The sequence below is a fragment of the Ammospiza caudacuta genome, chromosome 1, assembly GCF_027887145.1.
Source record: "Ammospiza caudacuta isolate bAmmCau1 chromosome 1, bAmmCau1.pri, whole genome shotgun sequence".
Taxonomy (NCBI): Eukaryota; Metazoa; Chordata; class Aves; order Passeriformes; family Passerellidae; genus Ammospiza; species Ammospiza caudacuta.
In genome coordinates, this window is record NC_080593.1 from 95484855 (window position 1) to 95512641 (window position 27787).

At 36.6% G+C, this 27787-nt stretch overlaps 1 protein-coding gene across 1 annotated transcript in view; it reads right to left on the reverse strand.

Annotated features, from left to right (window-relative positions):
- Positions 1–27787, reverse strand: part of ZNF236 (zinc finger protein 236) — a 73993-nt gene that overhangs the window by 44759 nt on the left and 1447 nt on the right. The window contains exons 2-8 of the mRNA XM_058800251.1: positions 18673–18815; positions 17054–17218; positions 12831–13009; positions 11195–11319; positions 7840–8012; positions 5088–5234; positions 3190–3261 (exon numbers count right to left, since the gene is read on the reverse strand). Of these exons, the coding sequence (XP_058656234.1) occupies positions 3190–3261; positions 5088–5234; positions 7840–8012; positions 11195–11319; positions 12831–13009; positions 17054–17218; positions 18673–18699 (888 nt within the window). The 5' untranslated portion in view covers positions 18700–18815. The remainder of the gene's footprint in view (positions 1–3189; positions 3262–5087; positions 5235–7839; positions 8013–11194; positions 11320–12830; positions 13010–17053; positions 17219–18672; positions 18816–27787) is intronic.

Sequence of the window (27787 nt, forward strand, 5' to 3'; positions counted from 1 at the left end):
TAATTAATTATTCTTAATTAAAATTAATGTTATTGCTAATGAAGGAACTTCTCAATATCATCTTTGTTATGAAAATTACAGCATTATGTGAATTTAGCCAGTATGTCCTGCATATTATGCAGCAGTTTATATACAGTCTCATGAGGGTTATCTTTTCTGAACAATAATGTACACACATGCACATATATGAAGTTTGTTACCATTACTCTTAAGATACTCTTCGTTCTAGAGTTAATTATAAAATGTTTCAGAGGTCTCTTTCTAGGTCTTAGTTGAACATCTGATTTTAAAGATAACACAGAGAATGAAGTGTTTTATTACTGCTTTGTAATTCCGCTGTTGTTGAACTGGAACAGTGGACCTAGTGATGACCCTTGGTTTGTCTGATCTGCTGTGTAACACAGACAGTGTGCTTGCCCTGAGTGAATTACTCCTTCAAGTCACAGTAACTGTAACAAATTAGAGCAGTTCTTTGAATCAAGTAGTTCATTGTGGTTAACTTTTTCTGTTGCCATACAACTTCAATACGTGGCTCCAAGAGTAAATTATCTGCACCAAAATTTCATACTTTATTTCCAAAGCGTCAATTTGCCTAGCTATGACCCTGAAACTTTATTTCCTCTCCTCTATTAAGATCACAGACTTCTTCCTCCTCTTCAAAAGAGAAGATGAAATCATGTCTAAGTATTTCATCTGGTGGACAAGGCAGCTAACACACCTTGAGTCTCTTCACTAATAAACACATCACAGCATATTTTAAGGATTCTGATGGCTCTGATTCCTCCTGTATCATTGATTACAGTTCATGAATAGTGAACACTATAAACAGACAACTGAAAAAACCCTAAAAATTGCCAGAATGAAAAACAAACCAGCCTGGATCTGGAGAGACTGTGTTAACAGTTCAGTTGTATGAGGTTCAACAAGGCCAAGTGCTGGGTCCTGCACTTGGGTCACACAAATCCCAGGCAGTGATACAGGCTAGGGGCAGAGTGGCTGCAAAGCTGCCTGGCAGTTTCAGGCAATTCTGGAAAGAGAAGGCAATGGGATCCATTCTCCCAACTCAGACCTCTCTCTAGGAATAATCTGGCACTCTTCATCACATTATCCCAGATTATTTTGGAAGGGACCCATCAGGATCACAGAGTCCAATTCCTGGCCCTGTGCAGGACACCCCCAGAGTCACACCATGTGTCTGAGACCATTGTCCAAATGCTTCTTGAACTCTTGGTGCTGTGATCACTTCCCTGGGGAGCTTGTTCCAGCACACAATCACCCTCTGGGTGAAGAACCTTTTCCTAATATCTAACCTAAATCTCCTCTGCCAAAACTTCAGACCATTCCCTCAAGTCCTGTCCCTGGTCACCACAGAGAAGAGATCAGTGTCTGTCCCTTTTCTTTCTCTCATGAAGAAGTTGTAACTGCAATGAGGTCTAAGTTTTCTCCAGGCTGAACAGACCAGTCCCTATCACTATTTGTGAGGTGACCATCCTCATCCTTTGATGGGCCAATGTTATTTTTACACTGCCTATTGTCATTAATACATTTGAAAAACGTCTTTTTATTGTCCCCCACAGCTCTGGCCAGCTTCAACGGCAGCTGAGCCTTGGCAACACAAATTTTCTCTCAACAGCAACAAGTAGTACCTCTGTACTCTTCCTGTGTCACCTGACCTTGCTACAACAGGGCATACACCTTTGTTTTCTGCCTTATTTCCAAACGATCTCTGTTCAGCCAACATGGCTTTCTGCCTTGCCTGCCTGACTTGTGATATTTGTGAATTGCCTGCACCTGTGCCCTCCGGTGATATTTTAAAAGTGACCAGCATTGATCTTCCCCAGCATCTGCAAAAATATTTTCCCAGGGGTCCTTATTTACTAGTTCCCTCAGCAGCCCAAAGTCTACTCTCCTCACATCCAGAGCTGAGGTTTTGCCGGCATTTTACCTCCTGTTAACAATTTTAAACTCTATCACTTCATGGTTGCCATGGCCAAGATGGCTGCCAATCTCCATTTTGTGAGATCAGATCCTCTCTTCTGACAAGCAGTAGATCAAGGAGGGCATCTTTCTGAGTCTGCTCGCTTAGGACCTATTCCATAAAGTTGTCATCCAAGTATTTTAGCAATCTTCTGGTGTAGGTTGTATCAGCTGTGTGATTCTTCCAGGTAATTTCTGGCAAGTTGAAGCTCCTCGTAAGAAGGGCAGTTGACTCAGAGGTGTCTCTTTGTTCCTCAAACAATAATTCCTCAATGTCATCATCCTGCCCGGAAGGTTTACAGCAGACTCCCACAACAATATCTGCATTATTTGTTTACCCCTTGATTCTTACCCAGGCACTCAACTATTCCACTGCCCTTCTAGCCCTTCTATCACACACATTCAGTGCCACCCCTCCACCTCTTCTGCCATGCCTACAGTGGATGAGCTGTTTATGGAGACTTTAAAGCTGTACTGCCACATTTCCCAGATCTTGGTTTTGTGAGTACAACACAAAATAATGAGTAGCTGAAGTCGAGGGACTGTAAGTCAGATGGTCTGTCCCTAAGATACCAAGCTGCAACCTACAGCTGACAAACAAGATGCTGTATAGCTTCAACAAAACCTGCCAGAATTCCCAGGGGAACAGGCACATACAGACCCTTCCTGTACACCACAACTGTTTGCTATGGAGTTCTAGAAAGTCATCCCTGCATCATCCTTCCCCAGCTCCACAGCTCCTCCTGAGCCCATGGTTCCTCTGCTACCAAAAACTTCCAATCAACTCAACCTGTATGAACACAGCTCCTTCCCTCTCCAACCAAACCATGGTAATCCCTGGAAAATAAAGGCACAGGGGTAGGGCAATCCAGGATTTTTAAGAATCCTTACTCTCTGGTCTTCTTATACAGAAAAGTATTTACATCCATTTTGAAGAGCTATTGAAGAGACTTACATGCAAAATCATAAGTGTGTAAACAAATGAGGTAACATAATGGCAAATGAAGCAAACATAATATTCAAGATCTGTTCTGCCTCTAAATAACCAGCTGCATTCCCCAAGGAGCTTCCCTTCACATATTAGCTGATCCAACTCATCACAAAGTATCACAGCATACCCTTTTTCACTAGGTAAACGAAAATTAACAAAATTATGTAGTTTTTCCCAATTATAGTCTTGACACAAAAATATGACCAAAACTTCACACTTACATTCTTCCATTTGTTATCAACAGGTTGCAAAAGATTAGTAGGGGATGTTGTTAAAGGCTGGGTGACAGAGTCCTACAAAAAAATCAAAACAATTTAAATCTTAATCAAAAAGAAGAAAAATATGGCTGATACAAATCATGGCAGAAAAGTAGCACAGAAAAATCAGACAGTGTGAGAGAAAGAGAAGTACACTAAATCACTTTAGCTATAAATACTAATGCAGCAAATGACAGCCTCACAGTCACTATAATTTAGAAATATTCTCTTGTATCACACAAGAGTACATTCTTTGGTGGCATAGCACTTCAGGAAACTTCAGCTTTTGGAATGGGTACTTAATAAGGACATAATCCTTGCTTATCCCCAGGTATGTACCAAGGGATGACAGAGACTGATGGCAAACTTCAGAATAGAATTATTATACTGGAAATTTGTTGTTAAAGCAGTTCTGCAAGTTTTCAGCAGAATGAAGAAAAGTTCTAATGTACGAATGCTAGTGCTAATCTAATGATGCACTAAGTTTATAATGCAATTTTAAAAATAGAAATAATTAAATATATGCAGATTCAGACATAAAATTACAAATAAAAAGCATAATCCCCTCTAATATGCAATTGATGTCATTATTTATCGCTGCTCCACCTTGCTAAACTTATTGGCATCTATTTTAGAAAGAATCTTTTCCTCTCTCCTCTCTCTTTGCTTATACTACTGTATGGCATTTTTGCTAGTCCACTTTTGCATGCAAGCAGCAAAGTATTCATGCAAGCAGAGATAATACCACACTGCTGTAATAACAGTATGCTAAGTAAATCCAAAATATTTTAGTAAACAAAAAACAAACCAAAAAAAACAGAGCTGGCAAGGGAAAAAAACACATGAGGTAGTAATGAAGGAATTCTTTTCCATCCTGCTTTTAGGATTAGGCTTGAGAATGTAGAAGTGTAAAAAAGACATAGTGAATATATGCACTTGCAAAGAAGTAAGACACATTAGTCTTTCTTTTTATGAATTAACATGGAGAAACAAATAGCATCTGCCTATAAAACAACTTCAGAAAATGTAAAAAAAAAATCTTTTCCAAACATCATTACTAGACAGGTCATTTCAAGAAGACACAGCTGCAAAATGAAGTTCAGAATTCAAATGTAAACCTTCCCCTTTCAAAGACTGCTACTACTCATCATCCATTGAACATTAAAGCACGAGTTGGAGATAAGCAAAGCAGAAGGGACTAGAAGTAGAAAAGATTGTTCTAATAAAGAAAACAAGAAGATAATTATGATAAATTAAATATGCACTGGTTTAAAAAATACTGTAGTCTTATGAAACCAGAAACATTTTCTGAATTTTAGTTCTTTTTTGTATCTTGGTAAAGAAATAAAACCCATCCACTGCTTCCAATAAAGCTATATTTTTTCCTTTATAATCTGCCTAATAAGAAGCTAACATTTAAAAAAAGTTATCAGATATACACAGAAGAATCCACCATGTGTTTATATAGACTACAATTATACAAAAATTTCTGAAAATGAGTTGAAACTAGTACATTTTTTCAATAGTTCTAAAAATTCCCCATAATTTTTATTTTATCAGAGGAGGCTACCATAATCTGTAAGAACAAGAATTATACTTTACTTAGTTGCAGAATTAAACTGCTACATTTTCAACCAAAGTGTCGAATTGTAAACACTTTTTTGCATACAGTTGGCCAATTTACATTTTCCCAATATTTAATCCTGCAAATTAATATCAAAAATCACACAAAACTTGAAAAAGATGAAAGACAGCTACAGGTCTAGAAGTTCTAACCTATCTGAAGAATTACTGGAATTAAGATATAGACCTAATTAAACTCTCAAAGACATTTTCATTTCATTTGGATCAGCAAAGCTTACCGCTGTAACATGAGATACATCTGTTGAAGCACTTGCAGAATTCTGTGGACCACCCATGTGCATCTTGCTGATATGTGTGTTTAAACTACCCAAGCTTTTGAAGACACAGCTACATTCTGTACAGTTGTATGTAGGGCCATTCTTCACCTTAAAAAAAAAATAAAGTAAATTTTCCCTACACCTACCAAATATCATGTTTTTACATTATTGTTCTATATAACAAGTAATTATGGGATTATGAGAGCTACAGTGGTTTATTTTTTCAAGTTACCAATATGCAGTTATGGAATCAGGCTGGTACCTCTTGGATATATGCAGATTCATACAATCACATATAATCTATGTGATTATATTGCTTATCCAGTTGCTTACTACCACTTGACAACATTGTGAAGCAGCAGACAGCAAAACTCATGTCCTGCGGCAAACAAGGCCTCAGGCCTTTTTCTCTTCACCATCTCCTACCATTTCACACTTAAAAGCAAAACTGAAATGCAGCTTTACAATTAAGATTTGCCTGAAGAGGAAACATCACACATAATACAAATGGAAGTTTGAAAGTATGAGATGAAAAAATTGCAGACAAAACCAACACCGTGAAGAGCAGGGAAGTTTAATGCCTAGTTTGACCTGAATTAGAACACACAGAACTAGAAAGTGATCAGCAGCCACTTGTTTGAGACTTTCAGACCAATGGGTTAAGGTAATTAAAGCAGCTAAATTTGCAGATTCCAACCATCCTCACCTCCCCCTCAGTCCATCACACATCAATAACATCCAATGTCACACTTGCAATGTGCAGGTATTTAAAAGAAAATACATTGCAGTATATTAATGAAGAAAACACACTTGCAATATAGTACTGATATTTCATATTTTGTGACATTAAACTGCCAACAAGACTTTCAAAAAGAAGTATTAAGTGATAAAGTGTGCTACAACTAAACTTTAGGAATGCTTTAGGAAGTGAGAATCAACCTGTAATTCATTATCAGCTGCAATGTTATTTTGTAACTGTATCAGAATAAAACAAAGAATTCAGAGAGTTCCACACAGGCTTGAAGAAAACACAGCAACAGCAAGAAAAAAAAAATCACTAAGTTAACCAAAGCAGTAACTCAAATGCAGGCTCAGGACTGCAAAACACAGAATAGGATGTGATCAAGAGGTAGCATTTATTTAAAGTATCTTTTCTTACAGGAAAACAGAGTAACAGAAAAAAAGGTAAAAAGTGTTTTTTACTTCACTCCTAACTAATACTGAAAAAAGTTACAATTTAAATTATTAAATTATGGTTCATTTTGTTATGTAGCATAAGATATCACACATAGAGAGCTGTTAACCTTGAGGATGACCAGTCACACCAGAGAATCAATTAGGTTGGAAAACACCTTTGAGGTCCTCAAGTCCAACCTATGACCAAACACTACCATGCCAACCACACCATGGCACTGAGTGCCAAGTCCAGTCTTAAATACTTATCTCCAGAGACGGTGACTCCACCACTTCCTGGGGAGCCCATTCTAATGTCTAATCACCTGTTCATGAAGGAATTCCTCCTGATGTCCAACCTAAACCTCCCCTGGCACAGCTTAAGACTGTGTCCTCTTGTCCTGTCACCTGCGGCTTGGGAGAAGAGGCCAACCCCTACCTGGCCACAGCCTCCCTCCAGAGAGTTGAAGAGAGTGTTAAGGCTACCCCAGAGTCTCCTCTTCTCCAGGCTAAACAGCCCCAGCTCCCTCAGCCACTCCTCACCAGCTTCACTACCCTTCTCTGGACATGCTCCAGGACCTCAATGTCCTTCCTGAATTGAGTGTCCCAAACTGAACACAGTACTCCAAGTTATATGACGTAACATAAATAAGTGTATCACATATTATTAAGACATATCCATATACTAAGGCATATCCTAAAAGTAAGAAGCTAACATGCTAAAAGGACTCTTAGTAATACCTACCATTGTAACACAAAAATGGAAAACAAGACTGCAAATCTCAGTTAGGGGAAGAGTGAGAACAAAGATGATATTGTGCACACAGGAAATAAAAGAAGCAAAAAGCACTACCTCTATCACTTCCTAATTTCAAACCAAGACTAAGTCTCTTTCTATCGGTATTTTCAACCACAACTCACTAAAGTCTGCAAGGAAATTACTGAACAAAGTTGCATAGCTCATATTGCTAAGAAGATTGTATTACTTTATCACAGCAGTACCTTCTGAGTCTTAAAAATTGTCTGCCAAAAAGAGAAAAAGTCCAGACATAAAGAGGTCTGAATCATTTTTTTAAAAAAACTTATTCTGGAATTTTCTTCTACTTGTAACCAAAAACACTCTGTAAAAGGCTGCAAAATATACTTCAAAGACAAATGGCAAGTATGTTCTAAAATAGAATTAGTGAGTCGCTGCTTGGCATTGAAATTTTTCACCATTTTCTGCTTGGCTACTTCTGGCCTACTTTCATCTGATTCTAGTCCTTGTTCTCCCAAGACAGACACAGGTACATTTTTGTGCACCTAACCCCACTATTCATTAATCTGCCCATGTACTGAAAAGACACTGGCCAATGAAGGTTTTGCTACTTCTCCTGAGTATACATTTATTCAGACAAGCTAAGGAAAGCTCAGAGGTAAAAGCAGCAAACCAGAATCTACACTATAGCAATAAATGCATACTGGTTGGAGCACACAGGAATAGCAAAACCGAGTTAAGATGCATGTTAGCAGCCAAGACTCGATGAATAATGGCCTTTACCTCAGAATGAACTCTCTGGATGTGTGACTGCAGGTTGCCTTTCTGGGAAAAGGCGGCGGGACAAAAGGCACAGGCGTGGGGCTTCTCCCCCGTGTGCTTGATCATGTGGGTCTGCAGAGCCCCCTTCTGGTTAAAGGCCTTCCCGCACTCGCTGCACTTGAAAGGTCTTTCACCTGCAGGGAAACAGCGGCAGGAGGAGGAAGGGTAAGGAAATTTAAGTAAATGTCAGCCGTTTTCTGTAGCTAAACCAAAAATTGTATCCATTAAAATAAAATACACACGTTATTATATATGTTATTAGGAGGTTTTGACAATAAAATTGTTTACCTCAATTACCAACCTCAGCACCTACTCTGATGAAAATGCGGCCTTGTTAAAAAGGTTTTCGTGACTTAGCTGATGATTACCAGTTTAAATGGGTAAAATAAAGGAAATATAGATGAAGCAATTATTCAAAACACCTTCTCTCAACTTGTGGTTTGAAAGATCTCAAAAGCTGCTATGCAAAATCATTGGAGAAAAAAAACAAAGGGAAAAAGAAACCCACGTTTTATACCAAATCCTATAAAAATGCACACACCTTCACAAAAAACAAGCAGGCCCAGAGGATAAATGGACAGTAATAAATAACTAACAGTCAAATTTAAACCTTTATCTAATTTAAAATCAGAAAGTCTTACAGCAACTCTGCAAAAGATGGTATATGGTTCCCACTCCCCAATAAATATTAAGAGCCATTCACTCTTTGCAACCACATACTGAAAATATGCAATGAAATAATGTTTTAGACAGTTCTGCTCAGAAAATAATTTTAAAAACTGTTCATATTGAATACTTAAAGAAAAACTAGCCAACATTTTTACAGAAACGTTCGGTCACAATTTCCCAATTTTGGTGCCCTCAATGCTGTGTATAATTACACTTTTTTTATGTTACCAGATAAGCATGAAGAACCCCCCAGTTAGAGAACATACAAGGACTGCCTAAACAGATTACAAAGCTACATAAACTTACTAATGATAAATTTCAGTTCCTTACAACCATGTGTTCTACTTAACTCCTGGGAACCTCCACTTTGAACTTAGTAATAATACTTTTTTTCTTTTAGTGAAATAGTCCAGCTGTGGTAACTCTAGGACCTTGACAATATTTAACACCTTGCCTTTGCACATTTCCATAGCCAAGATCAGAATAAGCACCACTGGGTGCTATCTTTGCTACACCAGTAAGTCCCACCATGTACACACTAAATCAGTTTTAATAAATATTTTTATAATATTTATCATTTTATAGCTGTAATTACATCTACTTTAAACTTATTATTTCTTAATTAAGAACAAAAGAACAAAAGCAGCTATTTTTCTGAAATTGATTTCAAGCATATAACTCACTGAAGGAATGTGTATCTTCTCTTCTGCTGCTTAGAGGTTTTGAAGGTGCCTTAAGGATTGCAGGTTTTAACTGTATATTTTTTAAAAGAGATTAAAATTAAGAACACTGATTCACATCTGGAAATACAAATTCCTATTGGGCTTTCATTGGCAGAAAGCTGAGCTTCCAGTAAGAGTGGCTGGTGGACATATGGAAGTACTGCTTCAGGTTAAGTTTGCCTATGTAAATAAATCTCATTATAAAACAAAATCTTAACTCTAACGTGGAAACATTTCTCAAGTGTAACTTAATAAAATACAGATTTGAGAGGGGGGACAAGGGGTTCATAACTCAATTATTAATGTGGGAATTGCAGTCCCTGAGACTGGATTTTTTTTCCCAGAAGGGTGTATGTGCCTGAAATGACTAGCTAGAACAAAAAAAGGACTGCAATTAAGAGACTAACCTAATGCCACTCATTGTGCACAGATCTGCTATTTTAACGTTTAAAAACCTGGGCATTCTAAATTCTTTAAAACAGAGTTTTTCTTTTCTAGATATCTACAGTACCTCAAGCAGCCAAATGCCAGACAGATTGTCTGCAGATTCGGAGTACTAACATACTTCACAAATTACATGAGTATTTGCAAGGTAATTGGAACTTAAAATGACCTCCCATCATGTGCAGACTGGGACTGCATTTTCTGTTTCCCAACAGACAAATGTCTTTCAGTCTTCAGAAAAAAAATATAAACACCCTTGAACTTTCCAAAGCTTTAAAAAAGCATCCATAACCAACTATAATCTTGTTTATTTATTCTGACTAAAATAAGCTAATGAATTAAATAGAGCCAAGAATCTAAAATACTGAAGTTAATTTGCACTGACCTTTTTTTGATATTACTTTCAAGCAATTGTTTTAAAGCAGGTACAAGGGTGACCTCTTGTGTTACTTTTCTATAACTAGATCTGTAAAACTTCAAAAGATTCTTAAGAAAGTGTCACACAATGGTCTTTTTATTTCTTTGTAAACAGGACCATTCTTGTAAATGGCAACTCATCACATCACTGTCTGAACAGTGATATTACAGTGATTGATACTACAACAGTATTAGTCAGTGTAATAACAGAATTGTACACTTACACAAAGGAATACCTGAATTAACTAAAAACTAGACAAATGGCAATTCATTCAGTATGTATGAAAAATACATATTGAATATCACTGGAATATCTTCAATGAAGACTGTTTAAAGCCAAATTCCTGCTATAATAATGTATACCTGGTTAAAACATAAGAAGTATTCTTTTATAGTCATCTGTACACTTCAAAAGTTTTATATTATTTTATGCTTTGCATTTTTTAATTATTTCAATTGCTTATGGTTTAAACATGCACATATTTATGATAAATGTGGCAAAAAACATTTCCTACTCATTCTGCAAATTTGAACAGTCGCCTGCACTTCTTCAATTATTACAACCCAGGCTTATCACCTCAGAAAACCACTTCTTAAGTTTAAATTAATAAATTTTAAAAATGCAAGACTACTACTTTATTAGTATCATTAATTCTCATGTCCTTGTGCTCATTTTGCAACTAGATTCTAGAACGTGCTCTCTAGAGCACATAAGATTTAATTTAAAGTAGATGACTGGACCTTATCAAGAGATTCTGATTTTAAGGCCCATTGAAACTAAGTACCAAAACTGATATTTGGAAACAAATGAAATATATAGATTTTTTCACATTTTTAAACTGCTTCTAATCATATAAATCTGAAAAATTTAAAAGCATATAAATTTCCTAAGCAAATGAATTACATAAAGTTTATTTTAAACCAACAGGTAACTGTATCTAATAAGCCAAGTGTAGTAATAATATTTCAGGTCCCAACAGAGAGAAAAAAGACATGGCATTTCAGAGATTAACTGATATTTTTAAAACAAAACCAAATTAAAATAAGTACTTCCACAGCCTTACCTGTGTGTATTCTAACGTGCCGTGTTAATTGACTCGGTTTCTGGAACGTCTTCCCACAGTGAGGACAGGAATAGGTAAACCCACTTCTATCAATGTTTCTGTTGTAAGATCTGGTATTTGATACCCTGTGATTTAAAAAAATATAAATTAAACATTATTTTGAAGATGCTTCTTTTACCCCATCAGTTTTAACATAGTGTTAATTTGATGGCAACATAGTATCAGCTGCAACAGTGAAAACCCAAACTCCATAATGACACTGAAAGGACAACACCAACAGCTCTTTTCTCAGTACCTATATACACCAAGACTTTTAGTTATTTCTGCAGTAAAGATCTGATACATCTTAGAGGCTCTCTTCATACATTTTCAGGGTAAATTCTATTTGCCAAAAGTATACAGTGACTTCACATTTTGGTGGGAACCTTCAACTCTATTTCTTTTGCCTGAATATAGCAAAGTCCTTCATTCTGAACTAGAACACACAAATCTCACACACTGGAGTACAAATGCAGTTGCTGAAGTCCAGTAAGGGCAAGTTAAGAATTTAACAACCCAAATATTCACCACTGACCCTCAAATACAAATCACATTCTCCAAAGAACCACAGAAACAGAGAATATAAATTCCCAAAATTAATTTAGCTACAAATCAAACTAACTAGTTTATTCATCCTAACACCTCTAAACAGGAGTTGTCCACAAGAACAATGGCTTTAGCAGGTAATACATTTACATAACTCAAACCTTACTTGATACTGCAAACCTTTAAATTTCTGTTCACAGATTGAAATTTACAACACTTGTTTAAACCTCTTGCAACACAACTATTAAGATCATAGAATCTGTATTAACTTCTAGTAAGAAGAACGGGGAATATACAGCATTTCTTGGTTTTGAATATGTAATTTTCCTCATCTGCTTTTTACAGAAATAGTGAAAATTAAAAAAGAGATCAGCTGTCAAGACTTCAGGCTTTTTTAATGTATAAAGCAAACCAAGAGAAGTTTTTCCTCCTTCTAACTTAAAGTACTTCTCACCTTCCTCAAAGTAAAGTTAAACTAGAGAGCTGAAAGAAAAGACAGAACAAATATTCACCAAAAATAACAACAGCATTTACCAGGGCTCTTTTTTCCCCCTTTCCATTTTGTGCTTTTTCAGATTAACAAGAAATTCATGGGAGGCTGTAATGGGGAAAGATGATTAAACTGCAAAGAACAAGTAACATCTTTGCAGAATGAAAGCATTAAAACTTTTGTCATTATAATAAATGCTATGTAAAATTAATATACATTTGCTTCAATATACTGCTATTAGTGCTTAAAATCATTAACACACTTCAAAAATCACTTTGCATCAGAGAAACTTAATGCATGTTTACAAATAGCTTGCAGATGAACTATGCTTAGTATGTATGCCTAAATACAAAAACAGGGGGAAAAAAGACCTCCAAAAATAACCACCCACTTAAGCAAGGTTTTAAAAAGAAAGTGTCATTTTAGAACAGCATATCAAGGAAAAGAAATTATCTGCATAAATCATGGTACTTTGCTGACTGGAAATACTACTTCCGCTTTTCCCAGCTATCACCATAAAAGTAACATCTGCTCATTTTGTTATAAACCCATGATTGTCACCTTATTTTATAGTGAGTTTTCATATGCTCCTTTAGCTGTGAGGAAGTTTCAAATTCTTTTTTGCAAGACTTGCAGCTGTGAATCCTACTGCCTGCCAATTCCTGACGATGTTCTTCCATGTGTATGGACAGCTGACTCTGTAAAGTGAATTCATCTCCACACTCTGAACAGATAAGATTCTGAAAGAGATAATAGAGACTGATTTTTCAAAACAGCAGTGCACAAGCTTTGTTCAAGTAGATTAACTTACCCTTCCATGGACACTGGCAGCTGGAAGCAAGCAGCGAGGGAAGTATACAAGCAAGAAGAGTTCATGAGCCCTGTGATATAAATCATGTACAATAATCACTGCAAGATTATATTAATATTTTAAGTAACTCCAGTAGAACTGAGTTCTGAAAAACTTCATATGGCAGCAGAAACAAGTAGTTCAGTACCATCCTCATCACTCCCCATTTCCGCGGTGGGCTGGTTCAAGACACACACAGAAGCTCACCCCAGTACTATTACACCATGATCTACAGAAACATCTGTAACAAATAATTACTTTCTAACCAAAATCATGGTAACTGTGGATTCAGGGATTTCACACTTTTACAGGTTAAAATTATATTGAGTGTCATTTTTAAACAGTAATCCCACCACAGTTAGCCCTGACTTTTTAGCTTTCTTGACAGTAAAGATGACAGAAATAAAGAAGAACAAAGTATTTCTAACAGATATCTCTTCAACGCATTAATTTCAGAAAGGTTTTTTTATCAGCTCAGTTTTCAGTAATTGTGACTATCACTGTGAATTGAAATGTTTCTTATCCTCCCCCCTTTTTCCTCTCTCATAATGGTCAACAAGAAAAGTAAAAACAAAAACAGAAAACAACCATGTTCATTTCAAGAAGGATATTGACAAGAATGTTTTAATCAAGAGGAACACAGGTATGCCACTCTTATTTTTGGACTGTTTTGACAATAAATTTGTTTTTTAAGTCTGAAAAAAAAAATTCTGCAGTATCACATTTCCAGACAAAAGCTTAAAAAGCTGAAGTCCTTTAATGTAATTAATTACCAATTCAAAAATTATTTGTTTAATCTAACTTAGATGCCATTATTACTGCATTCAAGTTACAGAGTGAGCAACAAATAACTAATTTTTTTTTCTAGGACATACATTCAAATCAGAATACTTCTTATAGGCATCTACTGCTCTTATACAACAAATTTAGTTTATGATCTTAGATTTCTAAAAGTTGGGGAAAATTTTATGACGGGAAACCTACAATTACCATGCTAAGCTCAGGAACCTCAAAACTGAGGGATTTTGAATCGCTTCTCAGCATTTTTCAGATATGCATATGTATCATGTTAAGTTGCAAATACACATATTCTATTAAGCAACTTCTACAAACAAAAAAATTAACCTAAGATGAAGTTATTTGACGCAATTAAAGTCTTCATTATTCTGTTCAGTACTGTGAAATTTCCTGTAGGAAAGCAAGATTACAGTAAAGCAGAAAAACTACAGAAAACCCACCTATATATCACACCAAACAGATTATGCTGCAGGCAATTCCAGATGTATTTTTTGCTCCTCAAGGAAACAAAAAAATCACCACCATGCACATAGCAAGTAATTGAACACTGTAACCTCACTATGGTTAAAGCCACGGTTAAACAGAAGGAGCTGGTCAGATGCAAAATTCCCAAACTCAGAAAAAAATTTTTAAAGCTCTACTCATTGGATTCTGCCTGTTTTAGCTCTCCCTATCTCACCAGATGCAACATCTGAAGAACACTTTGGAACTCATGATCTTCACCTGTTTTGTATCTCTGACTGCCAGCATCTGTAAAGGATTTTAATCTGCACTTTTTCAAAAGATCATTGCTCACGAATTATTAGACAGTACAAATCAAATTCAGTGGATATTTCTAAAAACAAAACAAACAACAAACAAAACCCCAACATCACACAAAGTAAAACAAAAAAACCCAAAGCAAGAGGATCTTATAATGAAGGAATTTTCATTTTATATCCACCAAATATCAGTTTTAACTTTTTCAACATATTAAGGTGTTCCTAAAGCCCAAAAGCCACTCATGTTCATGAAAAAGAGGACATAATAGCAGTTCTAATGCAATAAATAATTTTGTTTCTGTTTTTTATTTACCATTTTTATCCTGCCAGGGCAAAATGTAGCAATGAAAACTATTGTGCATTTCCACTTAGGAAACTGACATGTTCAACAATCCTCAAGAAGATGGGTCATATTTACACAAGATATATTCTTAATGACTTCTCAAGAGAAAGCTATCCCATATTAGTGAGGAATTTCAAACGTGCAGCTTTTCCCTCACATATAAATTTATCACATATAAGTTTATCACATATAAATCACTGAAGAACGTGAGGAGAAAATAGTCTCTTGCAAGCTCAGTATCAACGGCCCAGAAAATTCCTTCCAGAACCTCTCGCATGGAGCAGTCAAACACAAAAATCTAAGTTTCACAGACAGACCCACTCTCCCAAATCTCACTAGAGCTGTTCTGTTCTTTCCCATGTGCATTTGTCTGTAGATAAAGCTTCCTGATGCAGCACAACACAAAGGTAATGCTTCACAAAATGAAATTTGGGGAGCTATCTTCCTACCCTCTATGTATGTCCCTTAATGTATATGCACCTCTGCTCTGATTTCAGACTGGTAACCCTTCTAACAGCAAAGGAAGAAGAGCAGACAGGAGTGAGAACATACTCCACCCCTAACTTGTTAACATGCACATTGTGGAAAACCCCTCAATGGCAGCTGCTGCCATCACCAATTCCCTCTGCTTCAAGTTCAAATTCCAGCTCTCCTACAGGTCCTGTGCATAATTACAGTGAAAGTTATTCCTGCAGGTTTATGTGAATTAATTGCTACATTCATGTCTGTTTTATCACAAAACTATTGAGTATTATAGGAAACGCATTCATTAGCAATTGAAATATGTTCATATTTTTATAAATTTAATTTTCAAGCTGCAGATGGAATTTTAAATTGGAAGGCATCACACAGCCTATTCTTCTGACATCTGCACCAAAGCAAAAAAAACCAGCACTGCTGAAGTGCATGAAAAATCACTTAGTGGTAGAAATAAATACCAAAAACCACCCTCAGGTGTCTTTCTTACTCTGTGTTTCAAGAAATTAATAAATCAAGTTTCCTTAATAACACCAACTAAGCCATTTATCATTATAGATACATCAATATACAGCAAAATTGGACTCCAGTCCACTTAACTTGGCTGCCTACTTGGCTGTGTACATGACAAAACACAAACTAAAAGGATTAAAGAAGGAACCTCTACAGATGGCATGCCCTGCATCTGGTTTGGGGAAAAGTGCACACAGGCCTATTACTCCCAACTTACAGGTCAAAACTGCTGTAAGCTGTCAGCAATTGGCATGGAAGAACACACCACTGTTACATTTGTGATTGGAAGTTGGACAATAAAAATGCATTCCTGATTCAGCTCCAGTTCTCCAACAGGAAGTGCAATTTTAAAAAAACCTTAATGGGAGGAAGAGGCAATTGCATCATAAAAAATTTGGTATTTTGGGCAGTGCATTCAACTCTGGCAATTGTTGTAACGCAGTAAAGACTATAAAGCGTGCAAAATACACCACTATGTATTAACTGCTAAGAATTTAATCAACACTCTATCAAAACAAAAAATGAAATTTTGATAGGGGAAGGACCAAGTACTCTCAAGCAAAACCACCAACCATGCAAAAACAGAGGTGGGAGCTGTAGATATGGTAACGGCTTCATCTATTTCTATGAATGGTGAGAGTGCCTCACCACGACATCTGCCATCAAATATGATCACACGTTATCTCTTGTGTGTAGGCATATCAATGTAGATTAAGTCACAGAAATATCTTCAAAATAAAAGTATGTGCAAACAACCAATTAGTCAATGTTTATATATAGTATGATATGGTATCTATCAAATATGCTCAAGTTCCTTTTTTTTCATAAAGACACAATGGGAACACTTATTTATAATCAGGATATTAATTTCTATAACTAATATTAAAACAGACTCCCCACGTAAAGTTTTATATTTCTTCAGAATAAAATAATTTATTCAAAATCTAAATTTACACAAAACCTAAAGCATACAGGTAAGGAATTAAATACAACCGCTATTACATGTCTTTTCAAAATTAAGTTATAAACTTTAATGAATTACCTCCTCTTTCTCATGTAGCATTATATGTGCTTTCAGACTGGCTACTCTGGAGAACTTCTTGTTGCACACAGGACACGTAGGATCTTCGCCATTGTGAGTACATTTGTGCAGGGTCAAGTTGAATTCGACATTAAACGACATCGGACACTGGTCACACCGGTGAGGCTGTTTATAAAATCACAAAAAATAAAGACAAAATTTAGTCTTCCCATAGGCTATATATACCCTGAGTGACACATATAATCATAGAAATCAAAACGTTAAACATTAAAAAATAACAATTCAAGTACCTACATAGGATAATGATGCTTAATAATACCAAGATCAATTCTCTTCTTTGCATCTCATTACAGAAAATGCACACACAGCATTGTAAGAGCACAAAGGGAAAGGAAAGAAGGGGAACTAAGGAAACCAGAGACTCAAAACTGAGACTGTCTGAAAAGAGTCAAGTTCATAAGAGAGAGCAATGAGCAGGAGTCAGAAACACATTCTCCTATTTTAGCTGTGATCATGATTCACCCAGAGGGTGGCTGGACACTGGAACAGGCTCCCCAGGGAAGTGGTCACAGCACCAGCCTGTCAGAGTTCAAGGAGGATTTAGACAATGGTCTCAGGCACATGGTGTCCTGGCATCAGGAGTCCTGCACAGCGCCAGGGGTTGGTCTTGATGATCCTTTTGGGTCCTTTCAACTCCGCATATGCTCAGGTTTCATGAAATCTCCTGAAGTAAAACTAATCATCAAAGCAGCAAAACACTTGGTTTATACTAGGCCTGACTGCTCCTCACTTGGTATCTGCAAAACCAGTTTTCTATTCTTTAAGAGCCCTTTCACTTTTGGATGTAAAGGCTCTTACATAAGTGTGCAATAGCATGGGCTTAACCTTATCAATTTTACAACACTGTAACTTGTCTAAGTTGGTTTTGTATATGTGAATTATCTCCATTATTATGCTACCTTTTGTGAAAATTAATCTATATTTAGGGCTACCTCAAAAAGTAACAGAATTATTTTCATTATAAAACGAATGTCAGTCGTTTTAGCTTTGTGAACAAGAAAGCAAGGGAAATAAAAGCTTCATATTACAGATGCAACTTGTGGCAAAAGCTTCATTTAAAAAGCCAGTCCAGTCTTAATCACATATTGGTATTCTTCTCATTCTTTCCCAAATTTGATTTGTAAGCAGCTAAAGCGATGACATTAATCCACTGATTAATACATAAATACTAAATTAGTTTACAAGTAGGATCCTGTTAATAAATATAAGCATTATTTTCCTTTTATTGTTAATGTGCAGAATCACTTTGCAAACTCTATTGAAAAAAACTCATACATTTTGTCATCCACCTGGGTATTTTAGAAATCAAAGAAAATGGCTAAAATTAAAAACTGCTGGTCTGGAAACAACAATCCAATTAAAGGGCATCAAAGGAAGGTCCTAACTCAAAGCAAACATGAGAAAACATAAAAGAGATATGTCACAAAACTCTGAGGTCCCCAAGTAATAATTATTAGTGGTGTGACTGAAAAGAAATGGAAAAGACACCTTGTGTTAGCTTCACTTGACAGTATATGAAAATATCAATGTACACTGGTTGTATCTAGCACAACTCATACCTTGTCATTTTGCTCATGATCCCTCATATGGCGCTGGAACTGGGTCTCTCTTGGAAAAGACAGCAAACAAATCTCACACTTATGGAAGTTGGGTACTTGGTAGGGAAAATTACCGTTCTCTGCAGTTGGTGTCAGAACATCATCTACAAAACAAGCAATAAAACATTTGTATGAAGTCACATTTTATCTACTTACAATTTATTGAAAAAAACAGAATCATTTAAAGTAGAAACTATTTCAATTCCTCTAAGATTTTTGACTTATCCAACAGTGTAACTTCAAGGAATCTTGAAGATCTCGGGCTGAAATATCACTGCTTCCATTGACACAACCAAATACATCCATACCTCAAACTGCCAGTCACTACAGACATAAATAATCACCTTTCCCCAGTAATTTGAAATAAATTCTTTCTGTGCTTCACAAACACCCATCAAGTCTGAAACAAAATGAAACCTTGCAAAAAACACTAGGTATGAGTAAGGGACTGCCAGGGGTTACTTTTAATAGTATTACATCACAGGTTTCTAAAAAAGTTTTTAAAACTACATAGTCAGCAGTTCTGACTACACAGATTTTGTGCCCTCCCTTCTCTTGCTTGCTCCTTCCCTAAGAAAAATATTTTCTTTCTTCTTCTGGCATTACAAAAAATTTATTAAAACCTATTTTAAAACCTTTACAATTGTAAACCCAACACCAATGTTTCAAACAGTTGAGAGAGATGCAATAAACTGCAAGTCTAAGTGTATACATATTCAATCAATGGAAAGAGATGAATTTTTCTTTAAACAGACCCAGTCTAAGCCCATACAGTTTTCTTCTGAACTCCTACAGTCATGTAACTTTTGATACACCAAGTTGCAAGCTTCTACATCCTCCTGCTCAAACGAGTGAAGTCAATCCTATAAATACTTTATGATAAAAGGAAAATATTAATCTGAGGAAGTTAAACACATTTTACATTTGAGAAGATACTGTATTACTAAGAAAGTTATCTTTATTTAAGAAAAATGTTAAGAAAAGCAACTGGCAGGAGGGCTGTACTGCAGGTTAGAGTCATGAAAGGGGGAAAAATCTATAGAATTCAGTTTCAAACTACCACAACTAAAACTGCATCAACAACACAACATAAAAAGAAAAGAATATTTATTTTATTATCTAGACATGCAAGGTTTCTGATGTTTCTCTTTAAGTCAGTACTTTTCTTCATATATGTAAGAACTAGGCATAGGAAGTAACAACACAAGCACAAGTTTACAGCATCCTGTTTACATTTTCTCAGAGGAAATTGGAGATTATATAGTTCATATAGTATTTCCACTCTACTGCACCCACTTCAAAGTCCTCTCTCATTCACCACAACATTTACAAGGGGAAAGAAAATATCAATACCTTATGTCCTGATCTTTTTTTTTTCCTTCCTAAAATTCTCATAAACAAACTTTAAAAGCTTGTAGTTGAGGAAGCTGTAGGAAACATTTCAGCACAATTTATCTGGGCAAGAAATCACAACAAAAACCAATGCCCTAGGGACTTGCACTTCCCATTCCTGGACTAAGTGACCCAATTAAATTTTGTTTTGCAAAGTTTAGTTATCAAATATTTCTCTGTAAGAGAATGATGCAAACATCACTTATCTTTATCATGTTTAAACTTACACTTACTGCACCCTTTAATAGACTATAAATTCATAGTATGCAGACACTATCAATAACAACCCTGAAATGGCCGCATTTCTTCAAAAGTTGAAAACCACCGCTTTAATTACAAGACACAAACCTTCAAGCAATCTTGTGATAAATATGCCTGATTAGAAAAAAGGACACAAAATCAGTTTCTGTAAATAATGGCATCACAAGAGAAAAGAAAGAAAAACCTACATCTATACTTGGGCTATGTGAAAACATAATGCACAAGGCTTTCCCTTCCTCTGGAAAAAGGAGTAATTGTTCAATCCCACGTAGGCCTGACCTCTCACTTTAAACTGACAACTGAAAAATGATCCAACCCATGACTTTCCAAAGGCCTTCAAACCTTCTACTTCAACCAAAGAGATTATTATCTTTAAACATTCACTCTTGAGATCAAAGGGACAATTCGCAAAAACAATGTGGAAGCAATTGAAGTAGCAAAAATGTAAGAGTGACATCAAAGGTGCTAAATTCTCTACACTTTGAAGCAAAATCCCAACATGCTCACTATTAGATTCTGAATAATACTTCCAAGTGGTATTGGTCTTGAGTCAATAATATACTTATGTACCATTTTTATTCAAATATGTATCATATCTGTATTGACCAATACTGATTAATCTACAGGCTGTGAATTTTCTTCTGCAATTTAAAAAGGAGTTTAACTATAGAACAAAAAATTAAGTATCTTGTAATATTTCAGCAGAATTTGATTACTATAATTCTACAAAATCAGACCACTTGATGCAGTCGTTCAGCTGAAAGTCGTTCAGCTTTTCTGTAAAAAGACAGGAATGACCACTGCTAAAATAAACAGAGGCAACAAATGCATAATCTTAAAATATTTCATAGAAAAGAACAGAAAATAGAAAAATGAGGAGTTGAACATATCACATCCCACGCCAAAGCGTGACAAAGTTCTCAGGACTAGTTCATGGATGATCATAAACCCTGAGCTGCCCCCCAACTGTTCCACCTTCCCAGAGGCACTCAGATCCCATGGAAGAAGAAACAGAAGGCACCCATATAGCAAATGGAGTGCTTATAGTTGTAACATTTTAAGCGTTACTCTTTCAATGAAAATTTTTGTAACTCTTGCCAAAGCCAAATCTTGCAGGGTTTTTTGGTCCTATCTTTCATACTGCTAAAAAGCAAAGGAAAGACATTGGGGCATCTAGATGTCTAATCTAGGACTGGACTCTAGAATCACCAACTGGACTGTAAAGTCCAGCTTCTCTTGGCAGAAGACTCTGAGTGCAGAAATCCTTAAGAACAAGGCAGAGCAAATCAACTTAGGTTGGACTCCAGAAGTCTTCAAAGGCTCAGCTACTGGGAGATCAGGCTGAAGCCTGTTCCAGGTAGTTACAGCCAGCATGCCCACTAAAACAGTCCAGTTTGGACATTAAACAATTCTGAAAGTTCGATTGCTTCACTTTTTCTTAAAGGGCAGGACTGCTATCTAATACAGGTTTAAATTAAAACACGAACTCATTTATTACCACTACGGCTGAAGTAGCCTATGGGAGAGATGAGACTACAATGTCTTTTTTCCTTTGTATTGTCACTAAAACAGTCCTATCCTGTATCACCCACTAAATACTGGATATTTCAGAGAATTGAACAGCTCCTATTTATTAAAAATGTAGGAAGTGACTTTATAATTACTCTTCTACTAACAAGGAAAGTATTCAGAAAAATACCTCTCCTGAAATCCAACAACTGGGTAACAGAAAGGCCTAAACGGTTACACTGTGTTTAGAATTAGGAGGACAGTAAAAACAGGAAAGACACTGTCAATTAAAGAAGTAACAAGCAAGTGAGCCATATTTTGACTTTTCAGGCAGGTCTCACAGCCTCATGAAGTAAGACTCAGGACTGTTTTCATTTCAACGTTATCAAAAAAGTATTTCAAAATGAAATAACCCTTTGACACAATTTCTTTGTTAGAAGAATTGCTATCCCAATGAAAACTTTATTTACACTGATACCTCTTTCATAACAAGTCAAAGTAATAACCCACACTACTGTATTTCAGATAAATCAGCAATAAAATAATCTTTCCCTATATCAGAGGGAAAAAATGCTTATGGTGCATCAGCTTGGATCATCAAACAAGCCAAATGCTGCAAAAGACTGAACCTATCTTAAAGACCAATACTTTTGAATACCAAAAAAACATGCAGACAAAAGCAAGTTCAAGAAGCTAGCAGTGGGGCATGAACCATGTAACTTTTAAATCCACTGAGAAATCCATCAATTAAGAAAAATGCAACAATTCCAAACATTCCCTGGGTACCCAAGTGAAAAAAATCAAAATACTGACATAACTGACACAACATTTGATGGACACATCATATTAGCAAGAATCTCATTAATAGCCAATATGATGCTTATGTTGTCATATTGTACTATATGTAAATATAAGTATTAGAAACACAAATTAAGCAATCTTTTTATTGTCAGGTATATCTGGCAGATAAGAACACAAGTCTGCTTTTTTAAAGAATTAATGCACTTCAGAATGCCATTCAAGCCAAAACCACAGAATTAAAAGTCTCAGGTTTTAGTTCAAGAAGACATTAACTGAATAAGTAACACCAACACAATCACACAAAAATTGACATGCTCTTATTAGAGAGCAGCTTCTTACTAATATCCATAAACAAACACAGAGAGAGAAAACAGAAAATAACTATTCAAGTAACAAACCTCCTGAAAAATAAGTGATTCTTTCAGGTCTGCACACTACAACAAATGATAAACCTTGCTGAACAGAAGGATAGTTTCAAACATTTGCATTTATCAATATTAGCTGCATAGAAACAGCGCAGAAGCTACTGTCACTTTCTACTTTTTTTTCTCAATTTGCATGTTAGTCTAGCTGCAGCATAAATCAACCTTATTCCTTCACAGCTTGGGAGAGACAGTCAAGTATCAATACAATTAACATAAACAGGGAGCACTTAGCTCATTATGCACCATCAAACACATCTTTGTCAACATGCACTGTCAAACATATTTTTGTCTGTATTCTTAGTTTCTCGAAAGTGCCCAAAAATAGAAGAATCTGATTTGCAAAGCACCTATCGATAACAAACTTTCAGTTTAAACATAGTCTTACTTGAATACTCCTAATGTTACAACCTGTAATGTCTTTCCTGAATTTATTGTCCCTCACAGAGCAGCCATAATCACTCTGGGTGAATTCAGCTGTGATACAGCCTTCACCAACACTTGACCTCAGGAGTTGAGTCAGCAAGCAGGTGCTCTCTGCTAGAAGCCACTGATGACAACTCAATGTGGAAGGAGGAAGACAGAATTAGAGCACTCCCAGCCATTCCCTCCTTATGTAAGCAGCACTGTGCCTCATGGCAGCCCACAGCCCTCTCTGCAAGGCGCAGATGGACTCATTCAGCTGTGAACGCAGCACAGCCTTATTAGATCTCTAATAACCTCCTCCAATCCAACTGAAAGGACATTGCAAATAAACACTCAAGCTTGTAAAATTCATGGCTGAAAACTTGTCACTTATGTTAAATGGCAGCTAGCAAGCCTAGGGACAAAAGGGTCTGACCCTATCAAAACCTATTTACTAATTTATGAGCGGAAAGAAAGTGGTAGGACAAGGGAACAAAACAGGGATGCCAATACTGACATTTCCTCATACTACACTTGAACTCATAGAACACAAATGATAATGAATCATTAAAACATTTTGCTTAGTTCTGCAATCATAAAAGCAATAGGTTAGTTTAAATCTAGCTCAGCACCCTAAACAAAAACAGCAGGCATTCCTTCTGACTCCTAATGGGAAGAGGACTCCCTCCCTCCTTTGAGAGGAGGACTCAACTCTCAAAAAAATCCATAAATCAATCAAGATTTGCTCATATAAGACAAGGTATTTTTATTATGCTTTGGTCAACACTTAATCTGGAACCCACTGCTGGGATGGACATCCAGGGGCCAGTCACTTGGCATGTGCCAACATAAAGTAGATGCACTCCTCTCAGGAGCAGCGTCCAGACAGAGCAGAGCCACACTGCTGCACCTCTGCTGCAGAGAAGGCTGAATTAACTCTGAGGATACAAAATTCACAGTTCCATCACAGCCACTGAGATGCTAAGTAGGTTGCACTTCATCTGGCTGGGATAGAGTTAACTTCCTTCCTATCAGCCCATATGGTGCTGTGCTTCAATTTGTGACTAAAACAATGCTGCTAACATCACTGCTTAAGCTATTGCTGAACAGTGCTGCACAGCATGAAGGCCTTCTCTGTTTCTCACTTTGCCCCCACAGTGGGTAGGCTGAGGGTGGGAGAAAGGCTGGAGCTAACACAAAGGGATATTCCAAGCCTTAAACCATCATGCTCAGCAATATAAAACTGGGGGTAGTGCTTCCAAGGTAGTGTTCTTGGCTCAGAGACTGAGCACCAGACTGCACCTCTGAGAGTGATGGCAAACATTTACCTTTGCACCACTTGCTTGGGCTTTTTTGTTGCTTGGCAATTTGGCTGGTTGGGGGGGGGGTGTTACCTTTTTTTTTAAACTTTCCCCCTTTATTTCCTCAACTGCCTTTATCTTAATCTACAAGCTTTTTCTTGCTTTTGCTATTCCCATTCTTTCTCTCACCCTACTGCAAGACAAAGTGAGTGAGTGGTTAAAGGGTGCTTAATTGCTGGCCAAGGCCAACCCACCACACAGATACACCATCCACATCATCCTAACCTACACAGACAACTGAAATCTGGCATTTCCTTCAGCAACTTTGATAGCTTTGTTTGACATTTAGGTCAATCTTGCTATATTTATTGCTAAATGCTCCAAAACAGGAGTTATACTTTTTTTGACAGCTGCATTTGAATGTACCAAGCTACCACTTTTCAGCTGTTTGTTTCCACATGATTTGGATTTCTCATGTGTGAAGTCATGACCTTTACCTGTGCCAGCCACTACTCTGCTAACAGCAACTCTGAATGAACTAAATGATTTACTACAAGGTCTTCCCTCTTCTGGAGAATGAACATAATCCAGCTGCAGCAATAAAAATCAGAAGAGGGACATGAGAGATCTCAAATAGAAATTTTAATTATATTTGGAAGCACTTAATATGCATGGGAATAAATGAGGTATGAATGTATCAGCATAGATGCAATAGGAAGTAAAATTTCTGCAACTGGTGGAAAGCTATGGACAAGGGACAGAACAAGAACTGAAGCTATCACATGGACAGAACACAAGTTATTCAACTGCATAGATTACTTGGGAAAAGACATGGAAATTATTTCAAGTATAGTGAGGAACTAGTTGGAATTAAAGCACGCCAGTGTAATCCAAGTTCACCGTCTTTACCACCCAACATGCCCCTTTGTACATAAATGGGGATTTTTTTTACTGCAGAACAGTGAGATACCAGAGTATCACCATTAAAGCCTAAATATTAATGTTTTCCTGAGGCAAAAGCTTGAGCAGTTGTTCCTTCTGCACGTTTTTCCAAAGAAATTACCTATACCTATTGTATTTAAGAGATTTAGAGCACACCACACAAGCTGTACCATAACCTTGTCATTCTTGCCTGCATGACATCACTCACCTATTCTTCTCTTGTCAGTCACAGGTCACCACATAAAACCCTAATGCAAAACTACTAAAATAATCTATATAACAAAAATTTGGTAAGTTTTAACGGATGTGTTCAAATTTCATTTTTCTTCAATAATATAAAATTGGGATGCAAAGCCTCTAAACTGCTTTTCCCCTAATTCAATGTGCTCACACCCAAAATGCTGCTAGAAGACTGACAGCAGCAAACAAAATACAGCCAGCTCTGCAGAGGCAGACTTAAATATTAAATAGACAAAGCTAGGAAACACAGAGATGACATAATTTTATCACTCTTCATGTGTGAGTTCTGTTACAATTCAGGCCCTCTGAAGACATGAAATACTCAAGTTTTAACTGCATTCATAAAGGAACTCAGTTCAGACTTGTTTCAAACTAGCCCTTGGGTTTAATAAAGGACATACACTCTAGGCTGAAAAACTGCTTCAGTACACCCTGAAATATTTCATTTTGCTCTTCAAAGCATTCCTTTCCCGCTATTTGAAAATGATCAGATAGCAAAAGTCCAAACTGCTCATTTCACGTTGCCGCTAGTCCGTGACAAACATCACAGGTAAAACCAGAAAGGGTCTCTTTGGAAGGAGACCTCACAACTCCCTTGTGTAACCACTGCCTGTGCTCAGTCACCCTCACAGTAAAGAAGTGTTTCCTTATGCTCAGACACAACCTAGCATGTTTCAGTTTTCACCAGAGAGGTTAATTTGAGCTCTTCAACTGAGTTAAAAAAAAAAAAAAATTGCAAGATGGTTTTGGGAAAACAATGCAATACCAAAAAAGGAAAAGGATCTTTTAAAGTATCAGCTATTGAGGTCAAGATAGTATTTTGACTACTGCTGCCTAGAGTTCATTTTTCTTATCCAACACATTTCATTTTCCTAGAACAAAGAACATGTTCTAGTCTTTGACATGCATGGTGGTTTGTCTAAGGAAGCTACATAAAACATTATTGATTCACTTTATTTTCTCCCAAAGCAGAATTACCATAAACATACAGACTGTACAACTCCAGAGAGCAACATTTCCATGAAAGACAACAGCATAGCATGGCTGTAGGAATTCCAAGGACCACACTTCAAAAAAATCTAAACCAATGCAATTGCCTAAGTAAAAGATATGAAACTTATTTTTGTGAACACCTATTTTCTAAATAAAATTCCTTCTAGTAAAAGTGAAACCCATGAAATGCACAAGCAGTTTTCAAAGCCTGTATCTGAACAGGACAAACAGCCAAATGTCCTGTGAATATAAATTTCCCAGATTCATGCAGTCCTGCTCAGCCAGAGCTTCCTCATTCATGACCTTTTCTTGTCACAGAGAAGTGCAGAAAAAAATGTGCTGCTTGCCAACATTGACTTCACTGCTCTCCCAAACTGCTGAAATCTCAAGCACCAAACCCATCAGAATCCACAAAACTTGCTTATTTAGGCCAGTCCTTGAAAATGTCTCTCAATCCCTGTGACAGCCCCAGATCCTGTAATTCTCAACTGCATTCAAACCACCTCTATGAAAAAAATATCATTAATAAATTGGCAAACTTCTTTTAAAATAAATGAAAATGTGAAAAACAGAGAATGTGATGAAACTCACATTAAGTCTTGTCAGCCATATGCACATCTTACCATCGAAACAGTCTAAGATCAAGGTCCAACTACAAGCAAAATGAATACAGCTACTAGGCTGTAGTTGCCTGGACAGCTTGTCTCAATTCTCAGTTCTCATCCCTTTCTCATTTGCACATCATGCCATTACTATAGGAGTTCACACATGTATGACACATGCATACCCTTTCAAAACTACCAGAGAACT